This window comes from Piliocolobus tephrosceles, chromosome 11 (assembly GCF_002776525.5).
Source record: "Piliocolobus tephrosceles isolate RC106 chromosome 11, ASM277652v3, whole genome shotgun sequence".
Taxonomy (NCBI): Eukaryota; Metazoa; Chordata; class Mammalia; order Primates; family Cercopithecidae; genus Piliocolobus; species Piliocolobus tephrosceles.
Window position 1 is genome coordinate 50780769 of NC_045444.1, and position 22270 is coordinate 50803038.

Sequence of the window (22270 nt, forward strand, 5' to 3'; positions counted from 1 at the left end):
AATCTTATGTAACCATGAATAAATTTCCCAGGAGCATGAGTGTTATCTCTTAACCCCAGTCCTCTAAAATGTATGTCAAATACTTGGACAGATTCTATTTTTACATATGTAAAATATCCAGACTCTGTAATTTTGTGAATTTGTTTATTTGCTCATCAATTTAACAGAAAGCACTGATTATACACCCACCAGTTAAGCTACTTTTTGAGGGAGATACAAAAATTAATAATCCCCAGTTACTGCTGTTCATTCTGCCATTATTTTTTTCAAGCTTAACCTACCCAAGAAAAATTTAGTTGACACTAAAATTTATTGAGGGAGGTAAACATGAACTTATACTAATTGAGGATGTACTATCTTCTAGAAACTCTACTGTGTTATCTCATTTAATTTTCACAATAACACTTAAGAATTATTATCACCATTTAACACATGAAGAAAATCAAGCTCTGGATGGTGATATAATTTGCCAAGCTTCCACAAATAATGAGTGAAGAAGCTGAGATTTATGTTCTTGGTTTATTCACTGCCATATTTTTTCCAGGCTGTACCATCTGACAGTGGCCTCAAATTCCCACCTGTAGATGTATTTCTCAAGGCTATTTTGGAAATATATGCACTTTAAACAGCTTGAAACAGGCTACATCCTAGTGGAATTAAATATTTGATATTGGCAGTGATAGGTGTACGTGGCTAACACACCCTGAGTAATGATGAACAGCAGAGGCTCTAAGGTCATTAGCCTAAATTGTTCTTCTGGCCTCTTTCCACTTATTAGCTGTGTGATTTTAGGCAAGTTACATGACTTCTCTGTGCTTCAATTTCAACATCTATAAATTGAGGATAATTGTAGTATCTAACTCATTAAGTCACTGTGTAGATTAAATGAGATAAAATATGTAAAACTTCTGGAAGAGAGTTTATCACATAGCACGTGTTCAATAAACAGTCATTAGTATTAATATTATTATCCAGCATTATTAATAAAGGTAGCAAAAAGTCTAAAAGTATGGTCAACTTCCTTGGGAAGGGAAGGCTTGAGTGAGACTCAGAACAATGCATGAAGAATGGAACAGGGAGATTCCTAGGAAGCATGAAAAGGCACTGGGTGTTTTCAATAAAAAACAGGAATTCATTCTAAAGATGAAGACCCATCTATTTCATAAGTTTATTCATTCTCTATGTAAAGAAGGTACACACAAAAAAATCTTGTTTGTTGTCCACACTTTGTGGGATTTATGCATTATGTTATCTTTTTTCCCATATATGAAACAAGCAGTTACAGACACAAAGAAACTTTACAGAAAGGCTGGCCTATAAGGGTAGGCCACGGATTGTTATAAGACTTGCTCCAATTTCCAGTTTTGGGAGTGGGAGCTACTGCCACCTGCTGCCTCCACTACTCTAAATGCAGTTGACATTAAAAGCAGCATAACCTGTTAAATTCCAATGTTAATGTGAAAAAAATACATATTTTGTACATGATCCTTAGAAAATGATTTAGATCAGGCAGCTCTAACAGTTGTAGAAACTTGAGGATTCTCTAACTTTACAATATGTTTTAAATGATATGCTTTCCCTCTTATGGTTTTTGCACTTGGAAAATATTCCCTCTTACTCCCCAACCCCAGTACAGATTGTGGTGGTGTCCTACTTTTTAAATCTTATATTAGTAATAAAATGTAGAAGTTTAGTTTTCATTTTTTCTCTTCCATTTAAATTTTTTCCCTAGGTCCATATGGTTCCTTGGGTATATTCCCGGAGTGTGAAACAATACCTAGAGATAATTTTGGATTTTCTCTGTTCATCATAATGATGATGGTTTTATAAGATGGAAAGTGCCAAAAAAGATGTTACAGATAGGAAAATGCATATGTCTAAATCTAGGGAAAGAGAAGGAAACAGATATTGAGTATGGCTTTCCAATCATTTATAAAATAGCCTACGATTGAGTTCCAGATACAACCAGTTGTACAGGAAAAAAAAAAAAAAAAGAGAGAGAGAGAGAAGAAAGTTCTTGGGTATATTTTATGAGATTGCTGAAACTTTGAAACTCAACCTGGATGAAAACACAAAGTTATAGACCTTTTGACTTTAAAATGTAAATGTTGAAATATGAAATAAAATGTTTTCAAATGCCATCAAGCAATTTATAAGATAAGGAATTATGACTATGAATTTGTTTTCAATAATGCAAGGGGAGTTTAATAACAAAATATTATTATAATCAATATTTATTAATAGCTGTTATATTAATAGATATTAGTGTAATTTACCACATTAACAGATTAATGAAGGAAAGAAGCTTATGACCATTTCAAAATATATAGAAAAGCATACAACTCAGTATTTATTTTGAAAAACATGCTGAGCAAACTAATAATAAAATAGAACTTCCTTTACTGGATAAGGAATGTCCACCAAATCCTACAGCAAATGACATACTTAAAAGTGAAAAGTTAGAAATATTCTACTTAAGGGATGAAATCAGATAGGATGTTCAATATCACTGCATTCAGAATATATTATTGATATTCCTAGCTAATTCAATAAAATAAGTGATGTGTAATCATTGAAAAGATTGTGTAAATTATTTGTACACAATATAATTATGCATATGGAAAATAAGCATATTCAGCAAGGTTACTGGATACAAGTTCAATACACACAAAACATCAAGTGGGTTGATGTACACTAACAACAACCAAATAAAATGTTTTTTTAAGTGTCATTGACAACAAAAACACTAAATACTTTAAAAGATGTGCATGATGTTAATGTCACGTTAAACTTTTATTTAAAGACACAAATAAATGGAGAAATATACCATATCCATACATACAAATGGGAAGACTCAATATCATATAAACATCAATTTACCCCAAATTAATTTTTAAATTCAAATATAATAAAATACAGAAAAAAAGAAATCAAAGAATAAAATACAACATTGAGACTGGGCATGATGGCTCATGCCTGAAATCCCTGCACTTTGGGAGGCCGAGGCAGAAGGATTGCTTTGAGTTCAAGACTGGCCTGGGCAACACAGGGAGATCCAGGCTCTACAAAAAATAAAAACATTAGCCAGGCATGATGGTGTGTGCCTATACACCCAACTACTTGAGAAGCTGTGATGGGAGAATCACTTGAGCTTGGAAGGTTGAGGCTGCAGTGAGCCATGATCACCCCACTGCAGTCTAGCTTGGTCAATAGAGTAAGACCCTGCCTCAAAATAAATAAAATAAAAGAAATAAAATATTGAAGGAGGAAAAGAAATTTAAAACTCAAAAAAACCTATAATATTAAAAATTATAATAAAGTTAAAGATAATAAAATCAATGGAAGGTAAATATAAAACATCCATATGATAAAATTATTTACATACACATTTAAAAATATACAGGTAAGCTAAAAGCTGGAAGATGACATTGGTCATGCATACACAGTTGTCCCTTGGTACATGGGAGGGACTGCTTCCAGGACCCTCCGATGGATATCAAAAGCCATGGATGCTCAAGTCCCTGATATAAAATGGTTTAATACTTGCATATAACCTAAGCACATCCTTCCATATAATTTAAATTATCTCTAGATTGCTTACAATATCCAATACAGTGTAAATTCTATGTAAATAGTTGTCATACTTTATTTTAAAATTTGTATCATTGTTATTGTCATATTGTTATTTTTATTTTTTTTCCAATATTTTGTCCACAGTTGGTTGTGTCTGCACATGCAGAAGCTGTGAATACAGAGGGCTGTGATCAAGAAATAGTATACAGTATACACAGTACTCCCCTCTTATCTATAGGGTATATGTTCCAAGATATAACCTTGCAAGGTATCCTATTTACAGCCTAGCATATGCCCCCTGCCCAAATGAAATAACTTTCTGAGGCCAGGTGTGGTGGCTCACATCCGTAATCCCAGCACTTTGGGAAACCGAGGGAGGTGGGTCACAAGGTCAGGAGTTTGAGATCCGCCTGACCAACATGGTGAAATCCTGTCTCTACTAAAAATACAAAAATTAGCTGGGCGTGGTGGTGTGTACCTGTAATCCCAGCTACTCAGGAGACTGAGGCAGGAAAATAGCTTGAACCTGGGAGGTGGAGGTTGCAGTGAGCAGAGACTGTGCCCCACTGCACTCCACTCCAGCCTGGGTGAGAGAGTTAGACTCCGTCTAAAAAGAAAGAAAAGAAGGAAGGAAGGAAGGAAGGAAGGAAGGAAGGAAGGAAGGAAGGAAGGAAGGAAGGAAGGAAGGAAGGAAGAAAGGAAGGAAGGAAGGAAGGAACTTCCCTAAGGCAGAAAATATATTTTAAATAAAATGTTTGAATTTTAATTAAACCCCCATGCAAATTAATAATCAAAAGTTAAACTTGGACACCCAATTAAACATGTGTAGATGGGCCACAGAAATTTATCTTTTCTCTTTTCTGAGACCCCACTAAAATGCTACTAAAGAAATTTAAAAGAGGAATAAATTCATAAGGGAAAGGATAGTGGAAGAAGAGACATCCGAGGAGAAGACACTGTGAAAAGGAAACTGGATACTTCTGTGGTGAAGATGTTGCAGCCGTGTAGAGGGAGCTCATGATGAGAAAGAGGTGATTCACTTTACAAAACCCCTGTATGTGCAGGACTCAGAGATAACCAGAAAGCGACCGAGAATGCTCCAACAAAAGGAGAAAGGAAAGAAAATGGAAGAGCTGGGATCATGGATAGAGGGTATACAACACAAAAAGGAGGTAAAAGGAAGTCCTAGGAGGATTGTGGGGGAGCAAAGTGAGAAAGCAATCTTCCTAGAATGGAGGGCAGAACAGAAGGCTCTGGGATGGAGATTTTCAGGAAAAATAATAAAATTAATAGATTATATGTTTCGGCATCTGGAAAAGAAGTAACAAAAATGACCAAATTTAAAAGCTAAACTGAATATCCAGATAAACACAAAACCGAAATCAAGTGGTAATTGTAGAGAAAACAAAGGGAAAAGTGTACAAGAAGAGAAACATAAACTTAATTTTAAAAGTTGTGGTATTCTCCATGTATGTAAGAAGAGGAAGGATAGCTTGAGAGAGCTAAATCTTCATCTACTGTAAGAGAAGATAATAGTGAGACACCAAAAAAGGCACTTAGAATCACATTACTTAGAAATAGAGATGTGAATGCCAAGAGATAAGGCTTAAAGGGTTGAAATAAAACAGGTTTTGGTAGGAGGCTACTCTATTTCATTAAAAGTCATTTATAATCTTTGACTTTATAAAATCAGTTTAATAAATTTTCTTTTCTTTTCTTTTACTTTATTTGTGAGACAGGGTCTCACTGTAACCCCAGGCTGGAGAGCAGTGATGTGATCATAGCTCACTGCAGCCTCAAACTCCTAGCCTCAAGAGATCCTCCAGCCTCTGCCTCCCAAGTAAGCTAGGACTATAGGTGCATGTCACCACACTTGGCTATATTTTTAATTTTAATTTTTTTTTCAGAGGTGGGGGTCTTGCTATGTTGTCCAGGCTGGTCTTGAACCACTGGTCTGAGGGATCCGCCTGCTTTGGCCTCCCAAAGTGCTGAGATTACAGGTATGATCCCTTGCCTGGCCTGTGAATGTATTCTTTTGAGAAAAATAAATACATTGAATAAATGCAAATGAAAACAACATTGAGAAGAAGCAGAATTCCTTGTAATACCTTAGAAAGCTTTAAAAAGATCTAGGCAAATAATGAAGGGTACTGTAAAATTTAGATCATTTTAACAGCAATGATTCAAGTGTTTCAAAATATTTTAGTACTAACAAAAATAGGAACTGGCTTATAGCATGCTGTTTGTAGCCTTAGAACAGCAAACACTTTTAAAATTAATTGCTTCCCTTACCCTGGAAAATCTAAACGAATGCTTCATTATATATTTTTAATAAACCGTTTGTGTTTATGGGGGTTGCGGTAGGAGATGGAGAGCTTTGGGGAGTTAAATTCATTTTGCAATATTGTCTCATTTCGGATTCTTGCATTCTGAAATTTTAGCCTGGTTTTTAACAGGTGAATAACAATAAGGCAATGTAGTAGGAAGCAAGTCCTATCAAAGGGAGCTCCAGTCTCTGCAGACTGATAAAAAAGAGCCTCAGAACTTAAACCTCTGGATCAGGAGAATCAAAAAACATCATGCCTCTCTATGCTACCTGCCCAACCTCTTTCAGTTAAACAGAGGCACTTTCAAATATACAATTGCAGCAGAGCCTGCATTTTTGTTGTAAGAGCCTCATGTATTAGCCTTTTTAGCCAGACACATCTGGGAGTTAAGTGCTTTGGATGACACAAAACAAAGGCTCCATGTTGCCTGTCACACCACAAGCTATTAATGACAAGCAGATCTGACCACTTCCGCCAGCTCCTGCATCCAGTGAAAGCTCTTGTCACTTTCTCATTCTCAGCTCACTTATATTCTGATTCTGTTCTATAGACAACCATGGTTTACATTAATATATAAAGCTGCTCAGGAAAATTCTTCTTAGGAATCACTCTGAATATTAAAACTGATTCATGTAAACACACACACACACACAAATGGGAAAACCAGTCTATGCTTTTGGATCGGAAGAATCAATATCATTAAAATGACTATACTACCCAAAATAATCTACAGATTCAACACTATTCCTATCCAACATCATTTTTCAAATTTAGAAAAAAAATATTCTGAAATTCATATGGAATGAGAAAAGCCCCATTAGCTAAAACAACCCTGAGTAAAAAGAACAAAGCCAGAGGCATCACATTATCTGACTTCAAACTATACTATGAGGCTACAGTAACCAAAGAAGCGTCGTACTAGTATACAGACACATAGACCAGTGGAACAGAATAGAGAATCCAGAAATAAAGCCACACACCTACAACCATCTGGTCTTTGACAAAGTTGGCAAAAATAAGCAATGGGGAGAGGATTCCCTATCCAATAAGTGGTGCTGAGATAACTGGCTAACCATATGCAGAAGAATGAAACTGGACCCCTATCTTTTTCCATACACAAAAATTAACTTGAGATGGATTAAATATTTAAATGTAAGAACTCAAACTATAAAAATCCTAAAGAAAACCTAAGAAATACCCTTCCCAACATTGGCCTTGGCAAAGAATTTATGGCTAAGTCTTCAAAAGCAATCACAACAAAAACAAAGACTGACAAGTGGGACCTAATTAAACTAAAAAGCTTCTGCACAGCAAAAGAAACTATCAACAGAATAAACAGACAACCTACAGAATGAGAGAAGATATTTACAAACTATGTATATGACAAAGTTCCAATATCCAGAATCCGTAAGGAACTTAATTCAACAAGCAAAAACCAAATAACTCCATTAAAAGGTGGGAAAAGGACATGAACAGACATTTCTCAAAAGAAGACATACAAACAGCCGATAAACATATGAAGAAATGCTCAACATCACTAATTAACCGAGAAATGCAAATCAAAACCACAATGAGATACCATTGCACACTAGTAGAAATAGTTATAATTAAAAAGTAAAAACAAACAAACAAACAAAAAAAGAGATGCTTCCAGCCTGGGCAATGTAACTGGGACCCCATCTCTACAAAAATAAAAAAATTAGCCATGCGTGGTGGCACACACCTATAGTCCCAGCTACTTAGGGGGCTGAGGTAGGAGGATTGCTTGAGCTAGAAGGTCAAAGTTGCAGTGAGCCATGATTGCACCACCGTACTACAGCCTGGATGACAGAGCAAGACTTTGTCTTGAAAAATAAAAAATAACAAATGTTAGTGGGGCTGTGGAGAAAAGGGAACACTTATACACTATTGGTGGTAATGTGAATTAGTTCAGCCATGGTGGAAAGCAGTTTGGAGATATTTCAAATAAATTAAAACAGAACTACCATTCAGCCAAGGAGTTCCATTACTGGGTACATACCCATAGGAAAATAAATCACTCTACAAAAAAGTTGCATGTACTTGTATGTTAACCACAGCAGTACTCGTAATAGCCAAGATGTAAAATCAATCTAGGTGCCCATCAACATTGGATTACATAAAGAAAATATGGTACATATACACCATGGAATCCTATGCAGCCATAAAAAAGAATGAAATCATGTCCTTTGCAGCAACATAGGTGCAGCTGGAGGCCATTATCCTAAGCAAATTAACACAGGAACAGAAAAGCAAATGCCACATGTTCTCACTTATAAGTAGGAACTAAACATTGGGTACATGTGGATATAAAGATGGGAACAACAGACACTGGAACTGGGAACACAGACTACTAAAGAGGGGAAAGAAGGAGGGGCAAAGGTTGAAAAACTACCCATTGGGTAATGTGCTCACTACCACAGTAATGACGGGATCATTTGTACAGGTGACTGGATCACTTGTACTCCAAACCTCAGTGTCATCCAATAAACCCATGTAACCAACCTACACATGTACCCCCTGAATATAAAATAAAAGTTGAAATTATTTAAAAAGTATATATTCTAATTAGTTCTGTACATCCTGTAAGAAAACCTTGATGCAAATCATTTCTAATTAAAAAAGACAATGGATCAAATTTTCATTAAACCTTAAAAATGAATTTATTAAAAAACTGATTTCTAGCTAAAATTTACATAAAACTTTATGCTTCTTTTGCTGAAATATAAATTTTTAAAATATGAATCACACAAAAAGCTAGCACAGCTTGGCACCATAAACATCACAAATACTTCATTTTTGCCATTTGGGACACCAGTCTCTTTTAATTCTTATTCTGTCACCTACTGGGTGGTCTCTAATTCCTCTGTTAACACTTAAAAATTGGTGTTAACTGTGTTTACCTCTGTGGGTTTGGATTAAAAGGGCAGAGTATAGGTGGGAGGGGGCAGGGTTTCACTTTTTTAATATAATGAAAACTTGTGAGAATTATGGGTGTTGCTTTGGTTCTTTGTTGTGCTTTTTCACAAAACAGAATTAAAATATCATGTGAATTTAAATTAAAAATAAATGTAATTTCAGATGTGATGTCCACATAATTCTCTGTCATTGGGGTTCTACTTGGATTGTGCCTCTCTTCACCTTCTATGCAGTCCCTGTACAGTTTTGTCCACATACCCTCTCCAAAATCCAGACTTGCATTTCCAAAAGGTTGGGTGACTTCTACTCCTCTTCCCACAAGGATTCCACAAAATGAGAATATATTTAAAATATACTATATATTTTTTCCAGATCATCTTTCCTTCATATCCTGGTGAATCACATTAAAAAAGGCAGACCCCTGTATGTCTCTCTAGCAGCATATTCATAATTCTATTAAGTAGTCCACTGAGGTTATCTTTTATGTGACCTTTTCCCCACCCCACATTCTAATAAGCTGTAAGAGGTCTTCAGAAAAGGAGTGTGATATATTGGTCTTAATAGCCCCAGTACCTAGAAGAGTGACTTACCCAGCAGACACTTAATAAGTGTTAGTTTGCTGGCAGACTCTTCTATTTTCTTCCTTTGGCACTGAGTTCTGGGCCATCTACCCATATAGTTCTCCAAGCTGGAAACTTTGGCATCGCCCTTGGTAACTCCTGTACCCTTAGTGCCTTCATTCAGTCAGTCACTAAGTTCTCCTGATTTTACCAGTTTAAAATTACTTGAGCTTCCCCTCTTCTTCATTACCAGTCTTATCCTTATATCATTTCCATTGGCAAATGGAATCTTTTTGCCTGGATGCTTGGCTTGCTATAGATAGTCTCCTTCCAGGTCTTTATATTCCCATCTGTCCTCGCCTCCACTGCAAGAGAAGTCCAATTAAAATTGAGACTTGGCCGGGCGCGGTGGCTCAAGCCTGTAATCCCAGCACTTTGGGAGGCCGAGACGGGCAGATCACGAGGTCAGGAGGTCGAGACCATCCTGGCTAACACGGTGAAACCCTGTCTCTACTAAAAATACAAAAACTAGCCGGGCGAGGTGGCAGGCGCCTGTAGTCCCAGCTACTCGGGAGGCTGAGGCAGGAGAATGGCCTGAACCCGGGAGGCGGAGCTTGCAGTGAGCTGAGATCTGGCCACTGTACTCCAGTCCGGGCGACAGAGCGAGACTCCACCTCAAAAAAATAAATAAATAAATAAAACAAAATAAAATTGAGACTCGATCTAGTTACTCACCTGTATAAGAACTTTCAATGCCCCATTAACTAAAGAATAAATCCAAGTTTCTCACCACCACATGTAAAGCTCTCCTTCATCTTGGTCTCTGCCAGACTCTCTAGGCTCATTTCCTTTTATGCACTGGTACAGCTTTCAGCTCAGAATCACCAAAACCCTAGTTACTTTCTAAATACAGAAGCTGTATAGCTTGTGGTGATAGGGAAGTCAGGATCAGTTGGTGCTACGGTTTGAATGTTTGCATCCCCTCTAAAATTAAGGTTGAAACTTAATCCCCAGTGAAACAATATTAAGAGGTGGGGCCTTTAGGAGGTAATTAGGCAATTAGGGCACAGCCCTCATCGATGAGATTAGCACCCTTATAAAAGTGCTTGAGGAAGTGAGTTCAGCCTCTTTTTGTTCTTCCGTCCCTTCCTTCACGTGAGGATGTAGCATTTGTCCCCTCCAAAGGAAGCAGAGTTCAAGGTGTCATCTTGGGAGCAGAAAGAGCAGCTCTCACCAGACCAAATGCCAGTGCCTTGATCGTGGACTTCCCAGCCTCCAGAACCATGACAAACAAATTTCTATTCTTTATAAATTACCCAGTCTGTAGTATTTTGTTACTGTAGCATACAAAGACTGAGTAAGTACAGAACCACTTTCAGCAGTTTTTCATAAGAGGTAATATGGAGACATGACACTTGTTAAAACTATGATAAAATGCATTTGAGAAACAATGTGAAAAACAGAGTTTTGGAGAAAATTATCAAAGGAGGGCCTTTATTTTTATGTGGTAGCTCCCCCAGCCAATGGCAAAATAACCCTCTTCTCCAAGTTCTTCCTAGTGTTAGAACTTCAAACTCCGTCTGCTGTTATATGTATCCCATCTCTGGGTCACACACATTTCTGCCTACAGTATCTTCTAACCCATCCCTACCAACTTCCCGTCCCCCATGTCCTTTTTTGACTCAACTTATGCCTGTTTATTTTTTAAAGCAAAAAGCCACGTATTTTCTTATCCTGAAATATTACCTTCCTGCACAGGTTGGGCTAAGGGTCCTTCCTCTGTTTCCATAGCACTTACTCATAATTCTATTACTTATTATATTGAGATTGTCTATCATAAGTTTGTTCCACAAACTATAGGGATCTGAGGTCAAGGACTGTGCTTTCTTCATCTTATAGTCCCAGTACCTGGAAGAGTGACTGGCATCAGTTATACATTTAATAAAATGTTATTGGTTCAAAGAACAGGTTCATCCATTTATGGATGGATTCCATTTATAAAATAACTAACGGTGAGTGAAATAAGCACTTAATATTGAGCAGCCTAGGCTGTTCCTCCAGCTCCACTAACACAGGGACTGGACTAATCCTCCCTGAGCATATATTATCTTGCAAATATCTTTCCTATTTTTATGTAGACTCAGATAAAGCAATAGTTCTATGCATTCTTTCATGTAGGCAATCTTCCTGGTAAAACATACCAATAGTTCTAACAGTGAGTGCTGCAGAGCCTGGAGTCAAAATGGTGTTTTAGCAAATTGGTTAGCAAATGTTACTAGCATCAAAGTAGCCTCAGGCAAATTTTCTTTGACAGTGTTTGTATGAAATTTTTATTTGTCTCAAGACAATGTTTTATTGTCTGATTACTTCAAAATTTTTGTCAGTTAATCCCCAAGTTGAATGAACTAAAACCAGAAGGCACATGGATTCATTCATGCATCCAATTGATGATTCAGCAATTCTTTGCTGAATTCTAATTCTTTGTTAGGCACTTTGCTGAGTAATGGGTATATAGTGTGAACAAAGCAAATGTAATCTCCCTTTTCACAGTGCTTACAATATAGTGAGAGACAGAAAATACACATAGAAGAGAACACACAGAATATAACTAAAGATAATTTAACAGATACATTGTTATTTTATTTCTATGTGTAGATCCTTCTCACTTCCTATGGTGAGACCAATAGGAAATTTAACCAACCAGAATATTCATGTTGTGAACCTACTCCTATTTACCGCACTCTCCGATAATCATCTCATCTTTGAAAAAATATAGGTTATCAGGCAAGAATACTCAAATTCCCTTCACTGATCTTTAGAATGTGTTCACAATTTACTCCTTATATTCTTATCCTATTGTTTCAAAAGGACAAAGTATTTTAAGTGCTCTCCAAGATCACCCTAACTGTATCCAAAAGTCTAGCCTTTCATCATTTCATGGAGGACTTTGGGTTCTATGTTTTGGCTTAGTCTATGTCACATGTTCAATATATTCCATGATAAAGATGGTACTTTTTTAGAGCTCTTACTCTCTCAAGCCACTGTTTCACCATGTTACTTTCATTCATAGATGTTCTTCATAAAAGAAGAGAAGGGCAGGGAAGGGGGAAATTGGAGGAAGTATATTCCAAATTCACTTTCCTATCACTCACTTACATCTTAATTTTCTCTAACCTGGCTTCCACCCATATCATTTGATTGAAATTCCCATCACTGAAGTGGACATATGTAGTTTGCACCCTGCAATGGCTACTCCACCTTCTGCTGGCATCACTGTCCTTTGGGACACCCTTTTCCCTATTTTTATTTTAAGTGCTTTAGTTGGGTTCATCCTATCCCTAGATCCAGGTGTGGGCATGTAACCTAAAGGCAAACAACTCAATATAGGCCATGATGATAGGGTCTATAATCCTCATATATCTTTGTTAGAGCCAATCAGAACTAATTCTGTGAGTGAGGTTGTAGGTACCTTAAAAGAGAAAATTCTTTCTCTTTCTATGGATTTGAACTGGAATTGATGTAGGTTGAGATTGCTGCCACCATCTTGTCAGGGAGAAAAGCTTTCAGAAACTAGAGTCAAAATAGGAAGTATAGGCAAGAAATGGTAAAAGAGAGATGATGTCTGATTTCATTAATTGAGCTCTTAAGTCCAAGCATACTAATAATCCTAATAATAGAACTAACCTTGAACTTACAGTTAAGGGAGTAAATTCTCTTTTGCTTCAACCAGTTAAGGTTCTGTGAGTGTTTACATTTGCAACATAAAGGATGACAATTTATACATCATCAAAAAATTCAGTGGCTCCACATCAAAAAGTTAGACCTCAATTTAACAACCAAACATTACAAGTAAAGAACTAAAGAACCACGAGACAGTTAACCCCAAAGCTAGCAGAAGACAAGAAATAACCAAAATCAATGCTGAACTGAAGGATTTGAGACACAAAAAACATTCAAAAGATCAATGAATCCAGGAGCTGGTTTTTTGAAAATTCAAAAAATAGATAGCCAGCTAGACTAATAAAGATGAAAAGAGAGAAGATCCAAATAAATACAATTCAAAACGACAAGGGGAATATTACCACTGACCCCACAGAAATAAAATAACAATCAGAGAATATTATGAACACCTCCATGCACATAAACTAGAAACTCTAGAAGAAATGGATACATTCCTGGATACATACACCCTCCCAAGACTGAACCAGGAAGAAATTGAATCCCTGAAGAGACCAATAATGAGCTCTGAAATTGAATCAATAATAAATAGCCTACCAATCAAAATAAGCCCAGGACTAGAGACATTCACAGCGGAATTCCACCAGATGTACAAAGAAGAGTTGGTACATTCCTGCTGAAGCTGTTCCAAAAAACTGAGGGGAAGGGACTCCTTTCTAACTTACTCTATGAGACCAACATCATCCTGATACCAAAATCTAGCAGAGAAACAACATCAACAAAAAAAACTTCAGGCCAATATCTTTGGTGAACATCAATGCAAAAATACTCAACAAAATATTGACAAACCAAATCCAGTAGCACATCAGAATGTTTATCCACCACAATCAAGTAGGCTTTATCCCTGGGATGCAAGGTTGGTTCAATATATGCAAATCAGTAAATGCAATTCATCACATAAAGAGAACTAAAAACAAAAATGATATGATTATCTCAATAAATGCCAAAAAGAGTTTTGATAAAATTCAACACCCCTTCACATTAAAAACTCTTAATAAACTAGGAATTGAAGGAACATACCTCAAAATAATAAAAGCCATCTGTCTAATAAATACCACAGCCAACATCATACTCAATGGGCAAAAGCTGGAAGCATTCCACTTGAAAACCAGCATAAGATAAAGATGCCCTGTCTCACCATTCCTATTCAAACTAGTACTGGAAGTCCTGGCCAGAGCAATCAGGCAAGAGAAAGAAATAAAGGGCATGCAGATAGGTAGAGAGGAAGTCAAACTATCCTTATCTGCAAATGACATGATCCTATATCTAGAAAACTCCATAGTCTCAGCCAAAAACAGATAAGCCGATAAACAACTTCAGCAAAGCCTCAGGATACAAAATCAATGTATAAAAATCACTAGCACTCCTATATACCAACAACAGTCAAGCAGAGTGCCAAATCAGGAAAGCAATCCCATTCACAACTGCCACACACACACAAAAATCAGAGATGATACAAACAAATGGAAAAAAAATTCCATGTTTATGGATAGGAAGGATCAATATCATTAAAATGGCCACATTGCCCAAGGCAATTTACAGATTCAATGTTATTCCTATTAAACTGCCAATGACATTCTTCACAGAACTAGAAAAAACTATTTTAAAATTCACATGGGACCAAAAAAAGCCTGAATAACCAAGGCAATCCTAGGCAAAAAGAACAAAACCAGAGGCATCACGCTACCCAACTTCAAACTACACTAAAGGGCTACAGTAACCAAAACAGCATGGTTCTGATACGAAAACAAACACATAGATCAATGGAACAGAATAAAAAGCCCAGAATTAGGGTTGCACATCTACAACTATCTGATCTTTGACAAATCTGACAGAAACAAGCAATGGTGAAAGGACTCCTTATTCAATACATGATGCCGGGATAACTAGCTAGCCAAATGCAGAAGATCGAAACTGGACCCCTTCCTTATCCCATATACAAAAATTAACTCAACATGGATTAAAGACTTAAATGTAAAACTCAAAACTACGAAATCCCTGGAAGACAACCCAGGCAATACCATTCTGGACATAGGAATGGGCAAATATTTCACGACAAAAATGCCAAAGACAATTGCAACAAAAGCAAAAATTGACAAATAGGATCTACTTGACCTAAAGAGCATCTGCACAGCAAAAGAAACCATCAGCAAAGTGAACAGACAACCTACAGAATAGCAGTAAATTTCTGCAAACTATGCATCTGACAAAGGTCTAATATATAGCATCTTATAAGGAAGTTAAACAAATTTACAAGAAAAAAATAAACCATTAAAAAGTAGGCAAAGGACATGAACACTCTTCAAAAGATATACATGTGACCAACATTCATATGAAAAAAAACTCAGCGTCAATGATCATTAGAGAAATGCAAATCAAAACCACAATGACATACCATCTCACACCAGTCAGAATGGCTATTATTGAAAAAATCAAAAAATGACAGCTGCTGGCAAGATTGCAGAGAAAAAGTAACACTTATATACCATTGGTGGGAGTGTAAAATTAGTTCAACCATTGTGGAAGACAGTGTAGTTATTCCTCAAAGATCTGAAAAGCAGAGCTACCATTTGACCCATCTATCCCATTACTGAGTATATACCAAAAGAATATAAATTGTTTTCTCATAAAAACATGTAAATGTGTTATGTTCATTGCAGCACTAGTCACAATAGCAAAGACATAGAATCAACCTAAATGTCCATCAATGGCAGACTGGATAAAGAAAATGTGGTACATGTACACCATGGAATACTATGCAGCCATAAAAAAGATCATGTCCTCTGCAGGAACATGGATTGAGCTGGAAGCCATTATCCTTAGCAAACTAATGCAGGAAAAGAAAAGTAAAGAACATGTATTTTTACTTATAAGTGGGAGCTAAAAGATCACAACACATGGACACAGAGAGGGGAACAACACACACTGGGACCTATCAGAGGGTGGAAATTGGGAGAAAGAAGAAGATCAGGAAAGATAACTAATGAGTACTATGCTTAATACCTAGATGATGAAATAATCAATCCAACACACCTCCATGATACAAATTTACTTATATAACAAACCTGCACACGTACCCGTGAACTTAAAAGAAAAGTTCAGTGGCTAATATTTGTCAGAATGAATCATTTATTTCCTTAAATATGTAGCCTTCCTCTGTCTTTACCTATTTTTAAAAATCCTTTTCTTAACCCCCTCTGCTTCTTCTTTATGTGTCGCATAAAACTGCAGAATTCAGGGTTTGAATGTATAAGGGTTAAGGAAACTAATGTGCATTGAGATCTTTGTGGAAGACACATTTTATATGTATAAATGCCTAAGGTATGGACTCACTTTTTGGAATTTTGTTTAGAATACCACACGATTAAAATGCTAAAAGAAAGATGTCATATGAGGGGAAAATAGTTGTAAATTTGGACTGCATGTTATAATTTCCATTCTGAATGTAAAGAATTGAATATTAATCAGGCATTAAATGAAGACTTTTTTTTTTTTTAACAGTGATAATGCCTCTGATTCTAGCTAAAAAAAATGGGAGAACTGTTATTGCATTTTTATATTAGCACACTTTCTGAAAAGCAATTAAATTTCCTTGCCACCTCAGTTTTTAGAAAGCAAAAGGTTAGAAAATACAATAAAACTGAACATAATTTCCAAAAAACCTGAAAGTCATTGGACTGTGAGATATTTGAAATCATATCAAAAAGCAGAATTTATGGCCCTATGACTTACGGAAAAGAAAATTGAATTGTGTTTTATTTTTAAAACGTAACCACTAAAATGGTGTTTCCATAGTAACAAGGTCAATACCAGTAGCCATTACAGACCCTCCCCTTTTCTGATGGTGGGTGTAAAGATCTTTTTCAAACACCACTTTAAAAGACCTATGAAGAAAACACAGGTTTTCTGATCATTCATCTGAACCGAAAATGAAGACAACCACACATGGAATATTGAATTTCTCATGTTTTATGGATTACAAGCATTCACCGCTGTCATATTTTCAGAAAGAAGCCTGCCTGACTAGCTACCATGCCAACTCCTGAACTTGGGATTTGATTAGCCTGATTGTAAATCAGGATGAACAGAAGTTGTTTGCAGTAGTATTCAAACAGACATAAAAGGTGGCACAGTATTAAAAAACATACTTCTTTAACATCTAAATATTGAAAGAGTTAAGTAAATAATCCTTGTTATTAAATTTCAAAGGCTCAGATAAAATATTGTATCGCTACTAGAGGAAGGTCAGACAGATGTAGGCCACAATTTTTGTTGACAACAGAACTAAATAGCTCTTTGGCCATAAAAATCAGTTCATTGAGCCCCACCAGGAAGTGGACTGCCCTTTCTTTTTTCTCTATATCAAGGTACACTGCCTATATGATAGTCATTTGTATAGCTTTGTCTTCTTCACTAAACTGCGAGCCCCTTGAAAGCAGAGATACTTTATTTCTCTATGTATTCATGACAGTATTTCACATGATATTTTGTATATAAAAAATACTGAAAAAAACAAGCAGAGAATGCATCATGAAAAATGATCACAAAACAGTAGCTAAAATAACAAAATCTCTGGTTTAATTTTAGAAACAATGTATCAGTTAAAAATATGTACTCATGATTTTAATCTCTTTAAACCAAGAGGCTTTAGAATCTTTGTTCATAGAATCCCCAACAGCAAAATAATGAATCCAATTACCTGCCCCCTAGATCAATTCCTTCAGAATCTCTACAGGTGGGGCTCTGGCATCAGTATTTTCTAAAGTTACTCAGATGATTCTTATGTGAAACAAGTGTTGAGAACCATTGCTTTACACAGTTCTCCCATGGTGCAACTGAGGATTAATTTACTTCCTACGTTAGCTATATTTCCCCCGCAATATTGCCTCATAATACTATATTTAGCAAACCTATAAGAACTTTTACTATAACCCAATGATTTTTCCCTGTAAACACTTTTTATAATAAAAAGTATCAACTAAAACAGTTTGGTCTTACACAATTAAAACTTTTAGCCCAAATTATCATTTATAGTATTCTGTTTAATATACTTATTAGCTTTCTGTTACTGTGAATTCAGCTTTAAAAACCAGAGCTGAATACAGTACCAACATAACAGACAGTAAATAAATATCAGTAGAATCAGTAAATAAATATCGGTAGAATTAAGTATATGTTTTTGTGCTTTTATACATACTTTTCCGGGTCTGTAATGCCTACAGACTCACACCCTCTATGTATCTGGAAAAATTGCAATTCATCTTTTAAAACACACAGATCATATTTTTCTTCCTCCATGAAACCTTCCCTGATGGGGATAGATCATTAAGCACCCACTACTTTGGCACTGTCTCTGCTTCCCTTTCATGCTTCTGCTTTGCACTTAGCACTTATCACCTTGTACTGTCATCGATTTTTCTTCCTTTTATGTAATTTTTTTTTTTTTTGGTTTTAATATAAGCCCTTTCTCCATTGTTGATTGTGAATAATTGGCAGGAGGTGCTAATTCAGGCCTCTGTCTGCTTTTTCTCTCAGGGCACAACACAATCACTGGAAACAATAGAAACTCAGTAAGTGTTTACTAAAGTGAATGAATAAATGGCCATATCGAAGTGAAAGAGGCGCATTTCAAAACCACTAATGTAGGCCAGGCATGGTGGCTCACACCTGTTAATCCCAGCACTTCGTGGGGCTGAGGCAGGATTGTTTGAGGTCAGGAGTTTGAGGCTGGCCTGGGCAACATAGTGAGACTCTATCTCTACAAAAAAATGAAAGAAAAAATTAGCCGGGTGTGATGGCACATGCCTGCAGTCCCAGCTACACAGAAGGGTGAGGCAGGAGGACTGCTTGAACCCAGGAGTTCAAGGTTGCAGTGAGCTATGATTGTACTATTGCACTCCAGTCTGGGTGACAGAATGAGACGCTGTCTCTAAAAAAAGGTAAAAACAAAACAAAACAAAAAAACCACTAATGCTATGAATTGAATTGTGTCCCTCCAAATTTACATGTTGAAGCCTTAACTCCCACTGTGCTGGCATTTGGAGTTGAGACCTTTGGGAGACTTTGAGAGATCATTAGTGTTAGATAAGTGCATGAGGGAAGGGTAGAGCCCTCAATACGGGACTGGTGCCCTTATAAGAAGAGACATCTGAGATCTTGCTCGCTCTCTCTGCCATGTGAGAACACAGCAGGAAGACTGCCCTCATCAAGGCAGGAAGATGGCCCTCACCAGAATCCTATCATGCTGGCACCCAGATCTCTGACTTCCAGCCTCCAGAACTATGAGAAAATACATTTCTGTCATTTAACATTACTCGGTTTATGTTTTTTTGTTGTTGTTGTTGTTATTCTGAGATGACCAATACAACTGTGAATCAGGATTAAATTATTTGAAGAAAAAAATATAAACATTACAGATATTTATGCTTTCTCTCCTTTACTTCAATCCTTTAAAAATAGGCGTTTGGGCCGGGCGCGGTGGCTCAAGCCTGTAATCCCAGCACTTTGGGAGGCCGAGACGGGCGGATCACGAGGTCAGGAGATCAAGACCATCCTGGCTAACGCGGTGAAACCCCGTCTCTACTAAAAATTCAAAAAACTAGCCGGGCGAGGTGGCGGGCGCCTGTAGTCCCAGCTACTGGGGAGGCTGAGGCAGGAGAATGGCGTAAACCCAGGAGGCGGAGCTTGCAGTGAGCTGAGATCCGGCCACAGCACTCCAGCCCTGGCGACAGAGCAAGACTCCGTCTCAAAAAAAAAAAAAAAAAAAAAAATAGGCGTTTGCTTTTTCAAAGAAAAGGCTATATCAAATGCACTTAGATGGGATATTTCATAGATATTTCATGATTTTTCCCCAATTAGCCTGAGGCCTTTATTTATTTATTTATTTTTTATTTTTTGGTATTTTCCTGATAAACTAAGAAGCCTATCAGTGGAAAATGAATTAATTTTGCAGAGCAACAATTAATCAATGAGAAAACATAAATTACCTTGGCCACTGCATTAACAATTAGGGCTATTCATTAGGTTTCCTTTTATGTTTTTTTCTTACAGATGTCATTCATTAAAAACCCAGTATTCCTTGCACTGTGCTAAATATTACATCTTAAATTAATTTTTCTTTGTCTTGCTTAGAGAAAACATTTAAGATACCCTGGAAACTCCTTAATGTATTATTTATTTATTCAACTAATATTTATTGTGAATTGTGGAAACCAAATTCAGTGTTTAAAGCCTATCTAAGCTGGTTTCATTCTAGCATTTTCTTGGGACCGTGACTATAAACTGCCCAGTCCATATCTGGGGAAGGTACTGTATAAGCAAAGCGTACACACAGTGTAGTTTAGATTGACAATACACACACTTTTAAATTTCATGAATGAGTAACATTTTTACAATTGGGGGAACTAATACCAATTTGTCAACATTTTACCTGACCAAATAATAACAGTAAAAAGAAACAAATACCACTATCAGTTTTTATCTTTAGTTCACAAATGATGGAGTATTTTAACACAAAATAATTAAGGAAAATAATCAGAAGAGAATAAAGGGTGGTTTTCAAAGTGTTCACATTTTGTTTAATGGATAAAAACATCCACTATGTCCCTTATTCTTCTTATTTCAGTCTAAATTAGTGAAACTTTGTTTCCCTTTTCAACTATTCAAAATTCCTTTCTTATTCTAATTCTAATTATTTCTTATTCTAATTGTTTTGGCCATTAAAATAATAAGTAAACCTGGTTTAATTCTACCAGCCTTGTAGGGTCCAAATGAAAAATGCATGTTTACTGACCTATAATTATTTTACCTCATTTTGTCAAATACCAAAGATAAATGATGTTTCTGATACCATGGTTACTTTATATTTCTGCATCTATGCCCTCTAAATATCTATGTGAAGGCTATAAACCAAAGACTAACAAATATAACAACAAAACTTACATGTGTGGACCCAATGAAATTGCCCTCGCCATTACAATTCCAAGAATCAGAGTTGTTAAACCTGTAGAGATGAGGGAGACCTGTCAAAGAAAATACAAGGATATTGCCAGTTTAGGACAGAAATTATTTTATTTTAAATGTTAAGTCTTTCTCGTTTTTAATTGGGTAAACTTACATATAGATTTTTCTGCCTAATTCTTTAGTAGGTTATTCTTGAAGCTTGGTGTTGATAATCTCAGGCAGGTAACTTCTTATCAGATCATAGTGTTGGTCCCCGCACCCACCCCAAGTAGGTGAGCAAGTATTATACATGACTGTCATCACCATGCAATACGGCTTTGAAAAATTTTAGTGGCTCCTGCACGGAATACAAAACTGGTGATTTTAGCTTATAAAAGTAAAAGTGAAATTATGTTTCCTTTTCTCTTCAAGTCCTATTTTAGTGTTGACATGTGCCTTTTTACTATCTATAATTGCTGCTTCTACTTGTCTTACTCTCTTTCAACACCACATACATTCCTCTCCCTCCTTTTCTTATTTTTATTTTTATTTATTTATTTTTTTGAGGAGGGGTACCTCAGTTTTTTCCTCTCTGCTCTTCAGCTCTACTTTTCCTACATGGTTGTGACCTTTGGTCTGTGTTTCTAGGCCTGTTTTGCTTCTTCCTGTCTGTTCTGTCATTATGTCAACTGGTTAAAATATAAACTGGTCTGTGTATGTCTGTGCCCTGTGCACTCATTATGCTAGGTTTGTGTGTCTAGTCTTAATTTTTTTAAATGAACAAGCACATTATGGATCCTTTCTGTGATAAGAAAAAATAAATATAAAACTGCTTGTAATTTATGTGAGTCTCATTAACCTTGTTTTCTAAGTTGTTAATTTTTAACTAGAAAGAAGTTTCTATTATGAATTGGCTTATCTTCTGAGGGAGAGAGAGATTAAACAACATCCCCAAGGTGACACAGCTGGAATGTGGCAGAAAGGGAACTCAGATACAAGCAGCCTGACTGCAGATTAGGGCTCCTAACCACTCTTCTTTGCTCATTGAGCGATTTATTTAGCTATCGCAATATGACACTTTGAAGGGGGATTTAGGAAAAAATGCCCAGGTATTAATAATATGACAGAATGTTAATAGTCTTCCTTTTATGAACGCCTCGCTCTCTGCTCAGAAGATAACATCTATGCGTACAC

At 36.4% G+C, this 22270-nt stretch overlaps 1 protein-coding gene across 7 annotated transcripts in view; it reads right to left on the reverse strand.

The window, feature by feature from the left end:
* Window positions 1-22270, reverse strand: part of SLC38A11 (solute carrier family 38 member 11) — a 56948-nt gene that overhangs the window by 17124 nt on the left and 17554 nt on the right. For 6 of the 7 annotated variants that reach the window (XM_023217526.1, XM_023217528.1, XM_023217527.1 and 3 more), the window contains one exon: window positions 21077-21156. In XM_023217526.1, coding sequence (XP_023073294.1) covers window positions 21077-21156 — 80 coding nt within the window. Of the gene's footprint in view, window positions 1-21076; window positions 21157-21251; window positions 21435-22270 lie in introns of all 7 variants that reach the window. The other variant, XM_023217529.1, reaches the window with a different exon arrangement.